This window comes from Lepidochelys kempii, chromosome 25 (assembly GCF_965140285.1).
Source record: "Lepidochelys kempii isolate rLepKem1 chromosome 25, rLepKem1.hap1, whole genome shotgun sequence".
NCBI classification, from domain to species: domain Eukaryota; kingdom Metazoa; phylum Chordata; order Testudines; family Cheloniidae; genus Lepidochelys; species Lepidochelys kempii.
The window spans coordinates 14,195,813-14,212,037 of NC_136404.1; the positions used below are offsets into that span (position 1 = coordinate 14,195,813).

At 47.6% G+C, this 16,225-nt stretch overlaps 1 protein-coding gene across 1 annotated transcript in view; it reads right to left on the reverse strand.

Annotated features, from left to right (window-relative positions):
* MED16 (mediator complex subunit 16) overlaps window positions 1–16,225 on the reverse strand; it is a 30,563-nt gene that overhangs the window by 1,244 nt on the left and 13,094 nt on the right. Inside the window, exon 15 of the mRNA XM_073323698.2 lies at window positions 14,463–14,627. Coding sequence (XP_073179799.1) covers window positions 14,501–14,627 — 127 coding nt within the window. The 3' untranslated portion in view covers window positions 14,463–14,500. The remainder of the gene's footprint in view (window positions 1–14,462; window positions 14,628–16,225) is intronic.

Below are 16,225 nucleotides of genomic sequence, written 5' to 3' on the forward strand. Positions count from 1 at the left end.
AGAGCACCTAAGCTGTGTGTCATATGCCCTATAGTGTATGCATATGATGGGGATTCTCCTTTAGCTCAGCTGAGGGGGGCCGGTACCTGTGCCTATTGGTGCAAGTTCTGTGCCCTGATGTTCTGAGGGTAGTGAATTTGTGAGGCTGAGATAAGAACCCAGGGGAAGTAGTTCTGTAGTTTTTCTTATGAGCTCCCATGCACTGAGATCAAGAGAAAAGCTAGGGGAGAGCAAAAAAAACCTCTTTCTAGTCCCCACTGGCTTTGGCTTTTGAAGTCCCCCTTTGGTCATGAAAGAGGAATGTCATCCCACTTCAGCCATCATGTGTCTGTCATGTTTACGTACGTGGGTGCACACAACACAGGCTCTCTATCGCGGTCATCTCTAGTCAAGCTTGGGGGGAGCAGCAGGCAGTTCCTGTGCTGGACCGCAGCAGAGTAGAAAGAGGCTCTCGGATGAAGGCGGAGCAGTTGGCTAGGCCTCAGCCTCCATTCGGGTAGACAAGAGGAAGCGAATGCCAAAGCTTTAACGCTTGGGGTGGGGATAGCTGCCATTGAGCAACCACAGATCTGAAGCCACCTTGTCTTAGACTGTGATCTCCTCTGAGCAGGCCCTAATGCAGTGGTTCCCAAACTTTAACAACCTGTGAACCCCTTTCACTAAAATGTCAAGTCTCTTGAACCCCCTCCTAAAAATGAATATTTCCAGGGATTTTCTCCTTTACCTGAGGATAAATTATAAAAGCAGTGATCTTGGAAATATAAAATTTGTTTTTATGACATGCTTATTATACACTATTTATTATTAATTATTTATCATGACACTATTTTTATTACATTATGAAAACAGCAACACTCTTCCAAGATCTCACTTTTGTAGCTTGTATCACTTTGAATAAGCCTGTTAGAAGACAAGGCTCCTATGTTTCATCAAGGAGTATCAGATGTGAAACAGCATAAAGGTATTTAAGAAGCCAACTCAGAGAGTTCCTCCTACACAAACATTCAGGCTTGAGCAGTCCAGGCAAACAACGCACGTTACAACAAAGCTTAAACTTGTTCTTCATAATAATTTTTAAAACAATACTAGCTGCCTATTTAATTTTAAAAACAGCAAAAAATATCCACCTCCCTTTCCATTTCTTATAAGGAGTCTTGAAGTTTAAATCTCCTCAGTGGGATAGATATGCTTGCTTTGATCTGCTTAGCTCTTGGAAGTCCGGGGGCTCTGGGCTGCTGGCCCCGTGCTGCCCGGGGTCCCTAGGGACAGCTCTGTCCACCATTAGGGAATTTTCCCCCCGAGAACCCCCTGTAACATTTTGCGAACCCCAGTTTGGGAACCACTGCCCTAATGTATCATGTTCAGTGGGATCCCCTTCCATTTCACTCCTGTTACAGATGCTTAGGGCCCTGGTACAACTACCCCCTCTTCCTCCCCTCTCCTCCTCCCCGTCAGCCCTGCCTCAGAGCTAAGCAGAGTTGAGTCAGGCCTATATTTGACTGGAAGTCCTCAAGGGAAAAGTGGTGGCAAAGGTTGGTGTTCTTGTATCTGCCCCAGTGCTGTAGAGGGCGCTGTGCTGATGGAGGTGCAAAACTGAGCCCCTGATTCTACTTGTGTTCCTTAAAGATCCCATGGATTCATGAAGAGAGAGGAGTTAATCCAATGTCTGGGGCAAATTCAACTCAGGCTATTACAGCTGTAGAGGAGGATCATCATTACTCTGCCCAGGTAGATTATTTAGTTCAGAGTATTCGGAGTGGTGGGACGGGAGCTCAAAGCAACAAAGTACCATTTTAGGATCCATCATGTAACCTCCTCCCATCTGCCAGCACACATGCACAAGACCCTCAGGGCTGCGTACCAGCTCAGGTCATACCTGGGTTAGTCAGTTTCAGGTGTCCCTGGTCCACACACATCACTGAATCTTGTTAGAGGGGTTTCAGAGTAACAGCCGTGTTAGTCTGTATCCACAAAAAGAACAGGAGTACTTGTGGCACCTTAGAGATGAACAAATTTATTTGAGCATGAGCCTTCGTGAGCTACAGCTCACTTCATCAGATGCATGCAGTGGAAAATAAAGTAGGGAGATTTTATATACACAGAGAACATGAAACAATGGTTTGTTACAGACTGTAACAAGAGTGATCAGGTAAGGTGAGCCATTACCAGCAAGAGAGAGCTGGGGTGGGGGGGGGAGGACCTTTTGTAGTGATAATCAAGGTGGGCCATTTCCAGCAGTTGACAAGAATGTGTGAGGAACAGTAGGGGGGAAATAAACAACGGGAAATAGTTTTACTTTGTGTAATGACACATCCACTCCCAGTCTTTATTCAAGCCTAAATTAATTGTATCCAGTTTGCAAATTAATTTCAATTCAGCAGTCTCTTGTTGTAGTCTGTTTTTGAAGTTTTTTTGTTGAAGAATTGACACTTTTAGGTCTGTACTCGAGTGACCAAAGAGATTGAAGTGTTCTCCGACTGGTTTTTGAATGTTATAATTCTTGACGTCTGATTTGTGTCCATTTATTCTTTTATGTAGAGACTGTCAAGTTTGACCAATGTGCATGGCAGAGGGGCACTGCTGGCACATGATGGCATATATCACACTGGTAGATGTGCAGGTGAATGAGCCTCTGATAGTGTGGCTGATGTGATTAGGCCCTGTGATGGTGTCCCCTGAATAGATATGTGGACACAGTTCGCAACGGGCTTTGTTGCAAGGATAGGTTCCTGGGTTAGTGGTTCTGTTGTGTGGTGTGTGGTTGCTGGTGAGTATCAGGGGGGCCAAATCGCACCTAGAGCTGCAGCTAGCAAGAGATGTCAAGAGTAACAAGAAGGGTTTCTTCAGGTATGTTGGCAACAAGAAGAAAGCCAAGGAAAGTGTGGGCCCCTTACTGAATGAGGGAGGCAACCTAGTGACAGAGGATGTGGAAAAAGCTAATGTGCTCAATGCTTTTTTTGCCTCTGTCTTCACTAACAAGGTCAGCTCCCAGACTGCTGCGCTGGGCATCACAACATGGGGAGTAGATGGCCAGCCCTCTGTGGAGAAAGAGGTGGTTAGGGACTATTTAGAAAAGCTGGACGTGCACAAATCCATGGGGCTGGACGAGTTGCATCCGAGAGTGCTAAAGGAATTGGCGGCTGTGATTGCAGAGCCATTGGCCATTATCTTTGAAAACTCGTGGCGAACGGGGAAAGTCCCGGATGACTGGAAAAAGGCTAATATAGTGCCAATCTTTAAAAAAGGGAAGGAGGAGGATCCTGGGAACTACAGGCCAGTCAGCCTCACCTCAGTCCCTGGAAAAATCATGGAGCAGGTCCTCAAGGAATCAATCCTGAAGCACTTACATGAGAGGAAAGTGATCAGGAACAGTCAGCATGGATTCACCAAGGGAAGGTCATGCCTGACTAATCTAATCGCCTTCTATGATGAGATTACTGGTTCTGTGGATGAAGGGAAAGCAGTGGATGTATTGTTTCTTGACTTTAGCAAAGCTTTTGACATGGTCTCCCACAGTATTCTTGTCAGCAAGTTAAAGAAGTATGGGCTGGATGAATGCACTATAAGGTGGGTAGAAAGTTGGCTAGACTGTCGGGCTCAACGGGTAGTGATCAATGGCTCCATGTCTAGTTGGCAGTCGGTGTCAAGTGGAGTGCCCCAGGGGTTGGTCCTGGGGCCGGTTTTGTTCAATATCTTCATCAATGATCTGGAGGATGGTGTGGATTGCACTCTCAGCAAATTTGCGGATGATATTAAACTGGGAGGAGTGGTTGATACGCTGGAGGGCAGGGATAGGATACAGAGGGACCTAGACAAATTGGAGGATTGGGCCAAAAGAAATCTGATGAGCTTCAATAAGGATAAGTGCAGGGTCCTGCACTTAGGACGGAAGAACCCAATGCACAGCTACAGACTAGGGACCGAATGGCTAGGCAGCAGTTCTGCGGAAAAGGACCTAGGGGTGACAGTGGACGAGAAGCTGGATAGGAGTCAGCAGTGTGTCCTTGTTGCCAAGAAGGCCAATGGCATTTTGGGATGTATAAGTAGGGGCATAGAGAGCAGATCGAGGGACGTGATCATTCCCCTCTATTCGACATTGGTGAGGCCTCATCTGGAGTACTGTGTCCAGTTTTGGGCCCCACACTTCAAGAAGGATGTGGATAAATTGGAGAGAGTCCAGCGAAGGGCAACAAAAATGATTAGGGGTCTGGAACACATGACTTATGAGGAGAGGCTGAGGGAACTGGGATTGTTTAGTCTGCAGAAGAGAAGAATGAGAGGGGATTTGATAGCTGCTTTCAACTACCTGAGAGGTGGTTCCAGAGAGGATGTTCTAGACTATTCTCAGTGGTAGAAGAGGACAGAACGAGGAGTAATGGTCTCAAGTTGCAGTGGGGAAGGTTTAGGTTGGATATTAGGAAAAACTTTTTCACTAGGAGGGTGGTGAAACACTGGAATGCGTTACCTAGGGAGGTGGTAGAATCTCCTTCCTTAGAAGTTTTTAAGGTCAGGCTTGACAAAGCCCTGGCTGGGATGATTTAATTGGGGGATTGGTCCTGCTTTGAGCAGGGGGTTGGACTAGACCTCCTGAGGTCCCTTCCAACCCTGATATTCTATGATTCTATGATTTGTGAGAGTGATGGGTCGTCCTTCAGGATAGGTTGTAGATCCTTGATGATGCATCGGAGAGGTTTTAGTTGGGGGCTGAAGGTGATGGCTAGTGGTGTTCTGTTATTTTCTTTATTGGGCCTGTCCTGTAGTAGGTAACTTCTGGGTACTCTTCTGGCTCTGTCAATCTGTTTCTTCATTTCAGCAGGTGGGTATTGTAGTTGTAAGAACGCTTGATAGAGATCTTGTAGGTGTTTTTCTCTGTCTGAGGGGTTGGAGCAAATGCGGTTGTATCACAGAGCTTGGCTGTAGACAATGGTTATAATTTATCTTCCACCTTAATGCAAGAAATGTCTATGTCAGCTCAAAAGTGCATAGGCTGTGAGAGCTTCTTTTGCTGTCAACAGCTACTTTACAAAAAACCACCTCAATCAATGAAAGATCTGCTTAGGAAATGCTGTCAAGGCATCACTCTGTCCAGGTACTTAGATTGATCACCACCATCTATTTATCTGATGCAAAGCTACAGAGCTCAGTACAGAAGTTTGGAGTCAGCATGCCTCACCCAGCACAGATCTCCTGCCTGGAAGGACCAGGTACATAATTCAGAGGCACTCAGCAAATTAAATCATCCATGCCCCATGCCTCTGGATGCTAGCAAAACAGGTCAGGTTTACCTGTCATGCACTGGGATGCATAGTTCACATTTAAGGCCAAGATCCAGCTCTTTTTTCAATGGCACCTACAAAGACCTCGCATCTCTGCTCCTCACTGAGCTCAGACCAGATGACAAGTAATTTAAGGATCAAAGGAAAAGGCTGCATATATGCAATAGAGCTCTTGCTGGTGGCTAATCAGAAGTGAGTAAAGTATATTACCCAGAAAGGTCACCTTCAGCTAGGAGCGTCTGCAAGGAATTCTTATTAACGTGTATAACAGGAACACCCAGAGGCCTCAGCCCAGATCAGCATTCCATTGTCCGAGGTGCTGCACAGACACACAGGGAGAGACAGTCCCTGTCCCACAGAGCTTGCAATCTCAAAAGATGTGTTGCTATCCTCATTTCACAGGCAGGGAACCAAAGCACAGCAAGATTAAGTGACTTGACAATAGTCATACATAAATCAGAGGCACAGCCAGAAATTGAACCCAGAACATTCACCACAAGGCCAACCTGAACGGTAGCACCCCCACCAGCAGAGCGTGTTGAAACATCCCCTTCCTGGGGCTAATCATCTGTCATAGTTTCTCCTCTGACATTTGTAAGAAGGGGAGGTGATGGTGCAGCAGCGAGACTGAAACATTTTGCATCTTGGCACCTTGTAAGGCAGCTCAGAGATAAGATCAAGAGCTGAGACATTTGTTGTTGTCGTTTCTTTTTTTCAGCAGAATGTGCAAATTGCTGATAAGGGAAATAACCAGTATAGTCTCGCAGTTTAACTGGATGTGGGAAGGAAGTGGGATAATCTTGGTATCACAGCACTCCTGCCTCGAGTCTATTAACAACCATTTTGGAGAGGCAGATTCCTGGATAGAAAGACAACTTCTGATTAACTCAAAGATACTAAACCACAGCTAATTTTCCACCCTCCATTTCAAATTGCTCGTGAGATCTTTCATCTAACGGGGACAAATGCTTAGCACAAGAAAGGCAAGGTGCGGTACATTTATCATTGGTCTTACAGGAGCAGAGGCAGTGCTCGTACCCATTGCGCTAGGTACTGTACATATAGACAGCTCCTGTCCACATGAGCTTACAATCCAAACAGAGAAAGGCTAGGTGCGGAAACAGAGGCAGAGACCTGCCCAACATAAGGACACGTCACCTGATTCTCTGGCCAACACCCCACACACTCAACCACTTTGTCTCCACTGAAGGGCGCCCATAGCTGCCTATTACCTGGTTTCTTGTGCCTTCCCCTGAAGCAGCTAGCCAACTGTCAGTGATGGCTACTGGCCCAGATGGATCATTGCTCTGACATAAGAATTGCTCTGTTGGCTATCACAGTGGCACCTAGAAGCCTCAACTGAGATGAGGGCCTGTGGTACCAAGCACTGCAGAGACACACAGTGAGAGATGGTCCCTGCCCCAAAGAGCTGACAACCGAACTAGAGAGGTCAGACAAAAAGATTATTATCCCCATTTTTCAGAAGAGAAACTGAGGCGCAGAGAGATGAAATGACTTGACCAGGGTCGTGCAGGGCGACTGTGACACCGCTGGAAACTGGACGCACATCTCTTGAATCCCACCCCACTGCCCCTACTTCTTGCTATGTGTATGGATAGCACCTGTGTAATGGGAGGCCTCCTCGGCTAGGCCCTCTGGGCACTGCTACAATACAAATTATAGATGCGGAGGAGTAAGATTGGAGAGGGTGGTAGAGGGGTGGGACAAAATGTGCTGTAGCTCACGAAAGCTCACGCTCAAATAAATTGGTTAGTCTCTAAGGTGCCACAAATCCTCCTTTTCTTTTTGCGAATACAGACTAACACGGCTGCTACTCTGAAACCAGAAAAGGAATGGAATTCCTACCCTATGTGGACACTCTTGACCACCATGGGCCGAATCAAGGTGATATCTGTGGATGTTCTTCTCTTGCCCCAGAGTAGGAGAGAGAGAGCGTGGTCTAGTGGCCAGGGCACAATCTAGGAGAACCCCGATTGTATTTCTAGTTCTGACACTAGGTGACCTTGGCCATATCCCTTTGAGAGCTATGGATGACAATCGCTATATTAGAGCGAGGTATTACCATCTTCCTGCCATTGATGGTTTGCACTAGAAACGGCTTTGATCCCAGGAACATCCTATCTGCATCTCCGGCATGCAAACCGAGAAACATCATCTGGCTCCTTACAAGACAATTTAGAGACGCTGAATGACTTTGGGAGGGTGAGAACATAAAACCCTGATCAGATTAACTCAGCTATGCATAAGAGCCACAATAAGCGGGTAATTATAGCCTGACAGAAATGTGCAGGAGATCATCCTCCACCAGACATTTGATTATATCACTGCAACACCAGTGGATTAAACCCTGGCTGCTGGTTATTCCTTGTGAGCTTGTGGGAGGGCTGAGTTGGTGGAAAGACTCTGATTGCTTCAAAGAGAAGTGAGAACAGCCAACCGCGGTGCTGCAGAGATGAAGACATGAAAGTAACTATGCTCTTACTCCTGCCATCCTTTTTTGCCCAGGGGAGGGCCATGACAGAGACAAATGTTTCACGGTAACTGGTTTAACCTCTGTAAGCTTAGGGTGCTTACGACCTTTCCCACCAAGCCTTGTAAAAACCTTCCCCTAAGCTGGATGTGTGAGTGGTTATTGGGACCCACCAGGGCTAGCGCCTACAAGGCCTAGCGACTGAAGCACTTACGGCGCTTGCTTCTGAGCTGTGGTACCCTAGGGGCCTGGGGTACAGGGTAACCCCAGTAATTACATGGGCTAATTGGTGGACAAAAGAAGGAGCCATGGCCCTTTATGGGGGTGCTTTAAAAAAGAGACTTTGGGGAAAATCATGGCACCAGATGGATGGAAAAGAGGGAGTTCTGTTATCAAGCCTGCCCACCCTCCCCCGCCATCTCCACCGTGGTGCTGTTGGGCCTTCACCATCCTGAGAGATGTCCTGACCGGACTGGGACGGAGAGGGGGAACCAACGACCTCACCCCTGTCTCTGACTTTGGCTAAGTCCTGAACAGCACCTCTAATGTGAGATGTGGGCTCCCGCCAACATCCCCCTCTTTCTCCCACCTTATTTCTTCTTTTTTGCTTCTCCTTCTGTTTAATCAGAGTCTGGAGCAGTTGCCCAAGTTTTGTCTCTTTTGCAGCACTGACCAGGGAGGCAGCTAAAAGCAAAGCCCTACACAGCCCAGCACCGGTATGAGTTTGCCAGCCCTCTGGGTGACAGATGCTGCTGTGCTGCTCTCAAATCCTGCCAGCGAGGTTACAACTAAGCATCAGCATCACTCCGAAGTCGCATTTTCTTTTCTCTTCTCTATCGTGTGTGTGTCTCTTAAAGGAAGCGGGGTAGGACTTTAAACAGCAGCAGCTCCAGCCATTCCCGACTAACTTTTTCCCTTCTCCCCAACAGAGGATAGTTAATACTGCCTTAAAGACTGACACAAGGGGAGGGTTCCTCATAAAAACTCTCCACAGCTACAGGGAAAGGGAATAAGCAATAGTGTTAAAATAAAAGCCTTACTTAATACTGTATATTTCCAACGTTCTAACTCTTTTCTCTTCTTTTTCAGTACTGTACCTTTAATAAAAGATTATAAAGATTTTTTTGACTGGTGCTTGTTTCCAAGGGAAGAGTTTTCCCCGGTGGGTACAAACAGGCGTCTGCCTTTTGCTGCGAGCAGGTGGGAGTGATTCACCCAGGACACCTCCAGTGCCCCTGAAAGTGTGACTCTCAGCAAGGGCAACATGTCGCAGCTGAGACACACTCAGGGACCGAGCACGGTGTTGGGATCCCTCATTTTCAGTACTGATGAGCCACAGCCCTGCTCTAGAAGTCAGCCGGTTCGTGGGATCTACCACCCCAGCCCCCCTTTTCCTTGTTAAATGAGCCGCTGCCTCATTTTTATTTCTGTTCAAAACCAACTTTCATCCCTTCTCTCTGTAACTGGGCCGGATGGGCAGGCTCAGCTCCATGCCCTGACACGGCTGCTGCAACAGTTTGGTTGATGGAGCAGCACATGCTGTAATCACATTAAAGATTTCTTTTTGTACCTGATGGGGAACCCTGGGGACCTGAGTTTTATAGGCACGGGAACTAGGGACGCGAGGGGTGCTGCAGCACTCCCAGGTTTTGTGCAGGGTCCTGGCCCATGCCCAGGGTTCTTGTGCTGCCGGCCCCACGCCCGGGGCTCTGCTCCCAGCCCCAGCTGTGGTCCCAGCCTCAGCCCCCTTACCTTTGTCTGCATCCCCCCTGCCCTCCTGGAGCCATGGCTCGATCCTGGCCTCAGCTCTGGGGAGAGGAGGTGCAGATAGGGGTACAGGGGAGTGCGAAGTAAAAAGTTTGGGGACCACTGGCTTTCAGCACCCTCACTATAAAAAGTGTTCCAGCACCACTGCCAAGCCTTGCAGATCTCCATAGAGCAGCAGCATGGCAGTATGAACTATCCCAGCCAGTCTGCTGCCTCACCCCTTGCTGCGGAGAAACCCTCTTTAGAGTGCAGAGGCCAGATCAGGCCTCATGACCCACTGATGCCTTGATCTCTCTACTGGGAATGCCAAGGCCCCTACTATAAATGGTTCAAACAAGCAGGGCCAGCTGGGATGGTGGTTGTTGCCATTCGTACACCTGGTCATGGAACGAGACCAGTAACCAGCAATTTAAAGGCACAGGGACCGAATTTTTAGAGGTACTGAGCAACTGCTGCTGCCCGAGCTGTGGGTGCTCAGCAGTTCTGAAATTCAGGCCTTCGACACTGTTTTCCTCCTGCATGATCATCGTCTTCAGCAATCGTTATGAACAAGGGGGCTGGATCCACCCCAGTCTCTATCTACGAAGTTTGGCTGTTGGTGCCCATCAGACTCTCTGCAGCAGGGAGGAGCCATGCTCTCTCTCCACCAACCATCGGCGCGTGGATTCAAGTGGACACCACAGAAGCTTTTCTGCATCAGACTGCTGGAGACTTGGGAGCTGGACAACTGACTGTTGCCTTCTGCTCTCCAATCTCGTTCTTAAATCAACAGGAGCTGGCGGGGCAGGTTTGTTTGGATAGATCTTAGCATTTCAGAGGGGAAGATGCTGGTTTCTATGGAGACTCAAGACCTGAGTCAAGCCGATCAGACGTACATCCGGTTGCCCGTGGCCCCCCGGAAGCAGAGAATAGCCCAGTGCTCTTTGACCATACACTCATCACACCCATACATCAGTCTTGCTCCATGGTGGCTGCTCAGCAGCAGATTCTCACCAGGCCATTTTCACTCCCTTGAAGTCCCCTTTACACTGTCAAAGTGGTGTAAAAGCACCTGAGGGTGGCTGAGAACCAGGCCCTATATCCGGACAGGCCTGCTGCTCTACAATTTGTATGAGATCTTACATACGTTCTAACTTGAAAGTTAACCAATTCATTCGATTCGAATACAAATCCTGATTTCATAGTCCCTCAGTCACAAAGTCCCCCAGGATCCTGCAAAGGGACACACCTAAGCAGACCCTTCGGAGCGCGCACTGGGAGCTCAGCCAGTTGCATGAACAGGGCCACCGACTACGTTTGGAGCTGAAAATAGAAGCACATTTCCTACTACAGTAGCCAAAAAACCCCTCAGACCTCTTTGTGGTTAAAAGCTCTTTTCAGACTTCTACTAACCCCATCCATAAAACTAAAACTATAAACAAACCCCCCATAGCCGAGGGAACACATGAATGAACTCTTATCAGCCAGGCATCTAAATGATGAAAACCCCAGGGCAATTGTGTGTAATTGATGCCACAAAACAGATGTAATTAATTTGCACTTGTTGGAGATTGAGTGTCCACAAGGAAATGGTAGGGGAACACAATCAAGTACAGTACTTGCGCTTGTTGCTCCAGCCTGCCCCTGCTCCTCACATTAAGATAACATTGAACATGTCCTTCAAAAGAAGTGTGATTGGGGCAGCTAATGTACAAAGGTGGAGGGTGGGAGGGGAGATCAAATATAATCAGTTTTCCTTTTCAGTGTCTAATAAATGTTGTTTTCAAGCATCTGCCAGGTTATTTTCTTTCTAATTTTGCTCCTGATTTAAGCCCTCTTTCCTAATGGGGCTGAAATTAACATGGCTTTTCCCATTCATGCACGAGGAGAACCGCATGTGCATTAGATATTTGTTTCTGCAGCACTAATGTCAGGTTATTATGCTGTCTAAATTGTTTCCACAGCAATAGAATTTTTAAAACACCACAGCCATGTAGTTCCACACGACTGCTGCTGAGAGAGTAAATGAAATTAACGTTTGTTTCATCGACATGGCATGGCTTGTGGTGACCTAGACTTTAAGCTCTTTAAGGCAGGGCCTGTCTTTCTACTAAGGCAAAGGTCCCCAAACTGTGGGGTGTACCTCCTAGAGGGGTGTGCATAAATGTCTAGTAGGGATACAGCGGGGCCTGGGCCAGCCCCTATAGGGAGCGGAGAGGGAGTGCCACCCAGCCCCTTCCCCAGCTCTGCTCTGGTCCCACCCCCAGACATGTCCCCAGCTTTGGCTGCTGGCCACGGCTCCATTCTCAGCTGGGGGTGGGGCTGGGAGCAGAGCCACACCTGGCCACAGGCCCAGTTGCCGCTCTGCTCCCGTCCCCAGCCTCACCCCCTTTACCCTGTCTGCATTGTCATCCCCCACCAGACCTGGCTCTGGGGGGGGCACAGACAGGGGTAAGGGCGGGGGCATGATCCTCAAAAGTTTGGGCACCACTCTACTAAGGGTTTGCACAGTCCTTATTTCTAGACTATTGGGGCTGTTTGTAGCTACTGTAATACAAATCATTCATAGATTTTAAAACCAGAAGAGATCCATGGGTCCAGATCTAATGCATTCAAGGGTGGTGAGGGAGCTGGCTGATGTGATTGCAGAGCCATTGGCCATTATCTTTGAAAACTTGTGGCGATTGGGGGAGGTCCCGGACAATTGCCCATCTTTAAAAAAAGGGAAGGAGAAGCTGGGGAACTACAGACCAGTCAGCCTCACCTCAGTCCCTGGAAAAATCATGGAGCAGGTCCTCAAGGAAACCATTTTGAAGCACTTGGAGGAGAGGAAGGTGATCAGGGACAGTCAACATAGTTTCACCAAGGGCAAGTCATGACTGACCAACCTAATTGCCTTCTGTGATGAGATAACTGGCTCTGTGGATATGGGGGAAGCAGTGGAGGGGATATATCTTGACTTTAGCAAAGCTTTGGATATGGTCTCCCACAGTATTCTTGCCAGCAAGTTAAAAAAATATGGATTAGATGAATGGACTATAAGGTGGATAGAAAACTGGATAGATTGTCGGGCTCAACGGGTAGCGATCAACAGCTCGATGTCTAGCTGGCAGCCGGTATCAAGCGGAGTGCCCCAGGGGTCAGTCCTGGGGCCGGTTTTGTTCAACATCTTTATTAATGATCTGGATGATGGGATGGATTGCACCCTCAGCAAGTTCGCGGATGACACTAAGCTGGGGAGAGAGGTAGATATGCTGGAGGGTAGGGATAGGGTCCAGAGTGACCTAGACAAATTGGAGGATTGGGCCAAAGAAATCTAATGAGGTTCAGCAAGGACAAGTGCAGAGTCCCGCACTTAGGACCGAAGAATCCCAGGCACCGCCACAGGCTGGGGATTCACTGGCTAAGCAGCAGTTCTGCAGAAAAGGACCTGGGGATTACAGTGGATGAGAAGCTGGATATGAGTCAGCAGTGTGCCCTTGTTGCCAAGAAGGCTAATGGCATATTGGGCTTCATTAGTAGGAGCATTGCCAGCAGATTGAGGGAAGTGATTATTCCCCTCTATTTGGCACTGGTAAGGCCACATCTGGAGTATTGCGTCCAGTTTTGGGCCCCCCACTCCAGGAGGGATGTGGACAAATTGGAGAGAGTCCAGCAGAGGGCAACGAAAATTATCAGGGGGCTGAGGCACATGACTTATGAGGAGAGGCTGAGGGAACTGGGCTTGTTTAGTCTGCAGAAGAGAAGAATGAGGGCGGATTTGATAGCATCCTTCAACTACCTGAGGGCGGTTCCAAAGAGGAGGGAGCTTGGCTGTTCCCAGTGGTGGCAGATGACAGAACAAGGAGCCATGGTCTTAAGTTGCCAGTGGGGGAGGTCTAGGTTGGATATTAGGAAACACTATTTCACAAGGAGGGTGATGAAGCACTGGAATGGGTTCCCTAGGGAGATGGTGGAATCTCCATCCTTAGAGGTTTTTAAGGCCCAGCTTGACAAAGCCCTGGCTGGGGTGATTTAGTTGGTGTTGGTCCTGCTTTGAGCAGGGGGTTGGACTGGATGACCTCCTGAGGTCTCTTCCAATCCTAATCTCCTATGATTAGATCTAGTCTGACCTCCTCTAGAACATATGCAGGCTAAGAATTTCGCCCACTAACCTCCTGTATTGAGCCCAGCAACTTGTGTTTGACTAAAGCATGTTCCAAAATAGCATCCAGTCTTGATGTGAAGCCATTAACAGATGGAGGCTCCTTGAGAGTTTGCTTCAATGGTTAGTCACCCTCACTGTTAACAATGCATGCCTTACTTCTTAATTGACTTTGTCTGGCTTTTAACAGCCAGCCAATGGGTTTTCCTTAGGCCTTTCTCTGCTAGATTAAAGAGCCCTGAAGTATCTGGTATTTTCTCCCTTTGAAGGTTCTTACACATGGCAATCTAGTCACTTAATAAAAGAGGAAAGAGCTTTCTGAAGATTTAAAGAGATTTTACCAAAACTTTTTGTACAAAATTAAGAGAATCGTTATTTACAATACAGCTGCTAGTTCAAGGACACCCCTACTGCTTGTATCATCCCAGGGCAGTAATGTCCTTCTGTCACTTTCTCTGTTCCTCTGAAACAGGGAGAAATGCTCTCAATCATTAAAATATTGATACTTTACACTGATAAAAAGCCTTTCACTAGAGGATCAAAGTGATTTATAAAGGGTAAAATAAAGATAAAGATAATTCTATCTTTTCCTTTCAGCTTAGAGCTCAAAGAAAACAAAATCAATACAGGCAAAACAAAGAAGGATGAGTATCTAACTGCTCTTGGGCAGCACTGAGTGGTTCCTTTGTGATGGCCAGATAAGGAAGAGCATTGTGTACTCTTCTTAAGGTTTCAGACGGCTGACTCTGGTCCGAATTCCCAGAGGTTTCTAAAATGGGAAGGCTGCTCTAAGTTGTTTCCCCACCTAGTGCACATTGTTCCCTTTTCCCCCTGCAAGAGCTTTCATGAGTAGCTGAGTGGCATTCTCCTCCAAAGTCCCCCACAGAGGCAGTTTTTGATCCAACGCTGCTCCCACTGTTTCACTGCTGTGGTTTTGTTGGGTGATTTCAGCATGGTTACGCAGCCACATCTGAGAGAGACACGAACACAGAAAACGGGTCATCTGAAATGCAAGCTGGCACTACTGAGGGACTTTATGGATCAGGTTGGGATGGAGAAATCATGGGAGGGAATTAGCTTTTTGTCCTTTCCAGGTGATGTTTGGGAGAATCAAAGGAAAATGGAAAAGGTGTTGGAAATGATTGCCAATGAAGAGGGGATATCAGAGGAACACAAAGCTGTCTTCAAGATGATGGCCCCTGGCTGCTATTTATATGTAAAGCAGCAAACACACCAGCCTTGTGAAAACAATCTGGTATGTTTCAGAGTTCCGGTATGGTGACTTTCTATTAAAGCCAACATTTAAGACCAATTTAATCATCTGATCAGATGGCTGGTCGTTCACTGCACTGTCATTGCATAATCCAGGCTCATTATTAGGAGAGAAGTGAGAGAAAGGTGTGTGACACTACACCTCATATTCTTCACAGCAATATTGTTATATACATGATTATGGCATAATTATGATGTATTTTAGACAAGATAAGTCATGTGACATATCATTGGGAAGGTTATGATTTACTAAATACGATTCTCCTATTTGTATGCATGGATCATTTTCGTATCTGAAGCTAGGAATATTGCCTATGCATCTATTACAAGTATGTTTATACCTGAGGAACACGCACTAGGCAGAATGCAACCAGTCTAGGGCCTTGTCTACACTACCTAGTTTTGTCACCAAAAACTGCCTTTTGGTGACAAAACAGCAAGAGCATACACACTACAATGGGACTTTTAATCATGAAAAACACCCCGTTTTGGTGACAAAAAACTTCACCCCATGAGAGACTTTTGTCTTTTCCCCTCCCTTTATTGAGGGGAAAGAGCCAGTGTAGACACTGCTGATTGTTTTGTCCACAGAACTGGCTTCCACCAGTATCCCACAATGCCTGCCCCGATTGCTCTGCTCCGTGTTTTGATTTCCACTGCCCTGCAGGCATGCGTCCCTCCTCTTTCAAAGCTCCGGGAAGTATCTGTGTGCTGTGCTGTCTCGGGAACAAAGAAAGAGCAAATCATTGGCATGCTCCTGGTCTGCCCTGCACTAGGCAGGCAGCAGCAGGCTGCAGGGGCAAGGGGACAGACTGCTGGGCTGCTTTGCCATTTCTCGACATGGAGAGCTCACAGAGCTACTCAGGATGCTGCTCTCGGCAGCTGAGGGGGCTGTGGGAGAACTTGGAGAGAATCCCAAGATGCGCAGCGATCAGCTCTTTCTTCCCACAACACTGCACTGTGGGATACGTACCCATGGTGCATTGCTCACCCTGTCGATGATGGTGCCCCCAATGTGGACATGATCTGTCAACAGAGGGAGCGAGTGTGAACACCCTTCGGCGATTTTTGTTTTGTCGACTTTTGGGTGTCTACATAGGTTTTGTCAACACAACTTGGTAGTGTAGACAAGCCCTCAATGACTGGCTGGGAAAGGCCATTAGGGAGAACAATATGTCTTAGAAGATGCTAATCTCCCACCAGGAAGCCTTTCTGGGAACCCTGCAAACAGCCTCCGAGTCATGGCTGCAGTGGCCCTATAGTCACCTGGTACTGGACTCCATGATAACCCTAGTG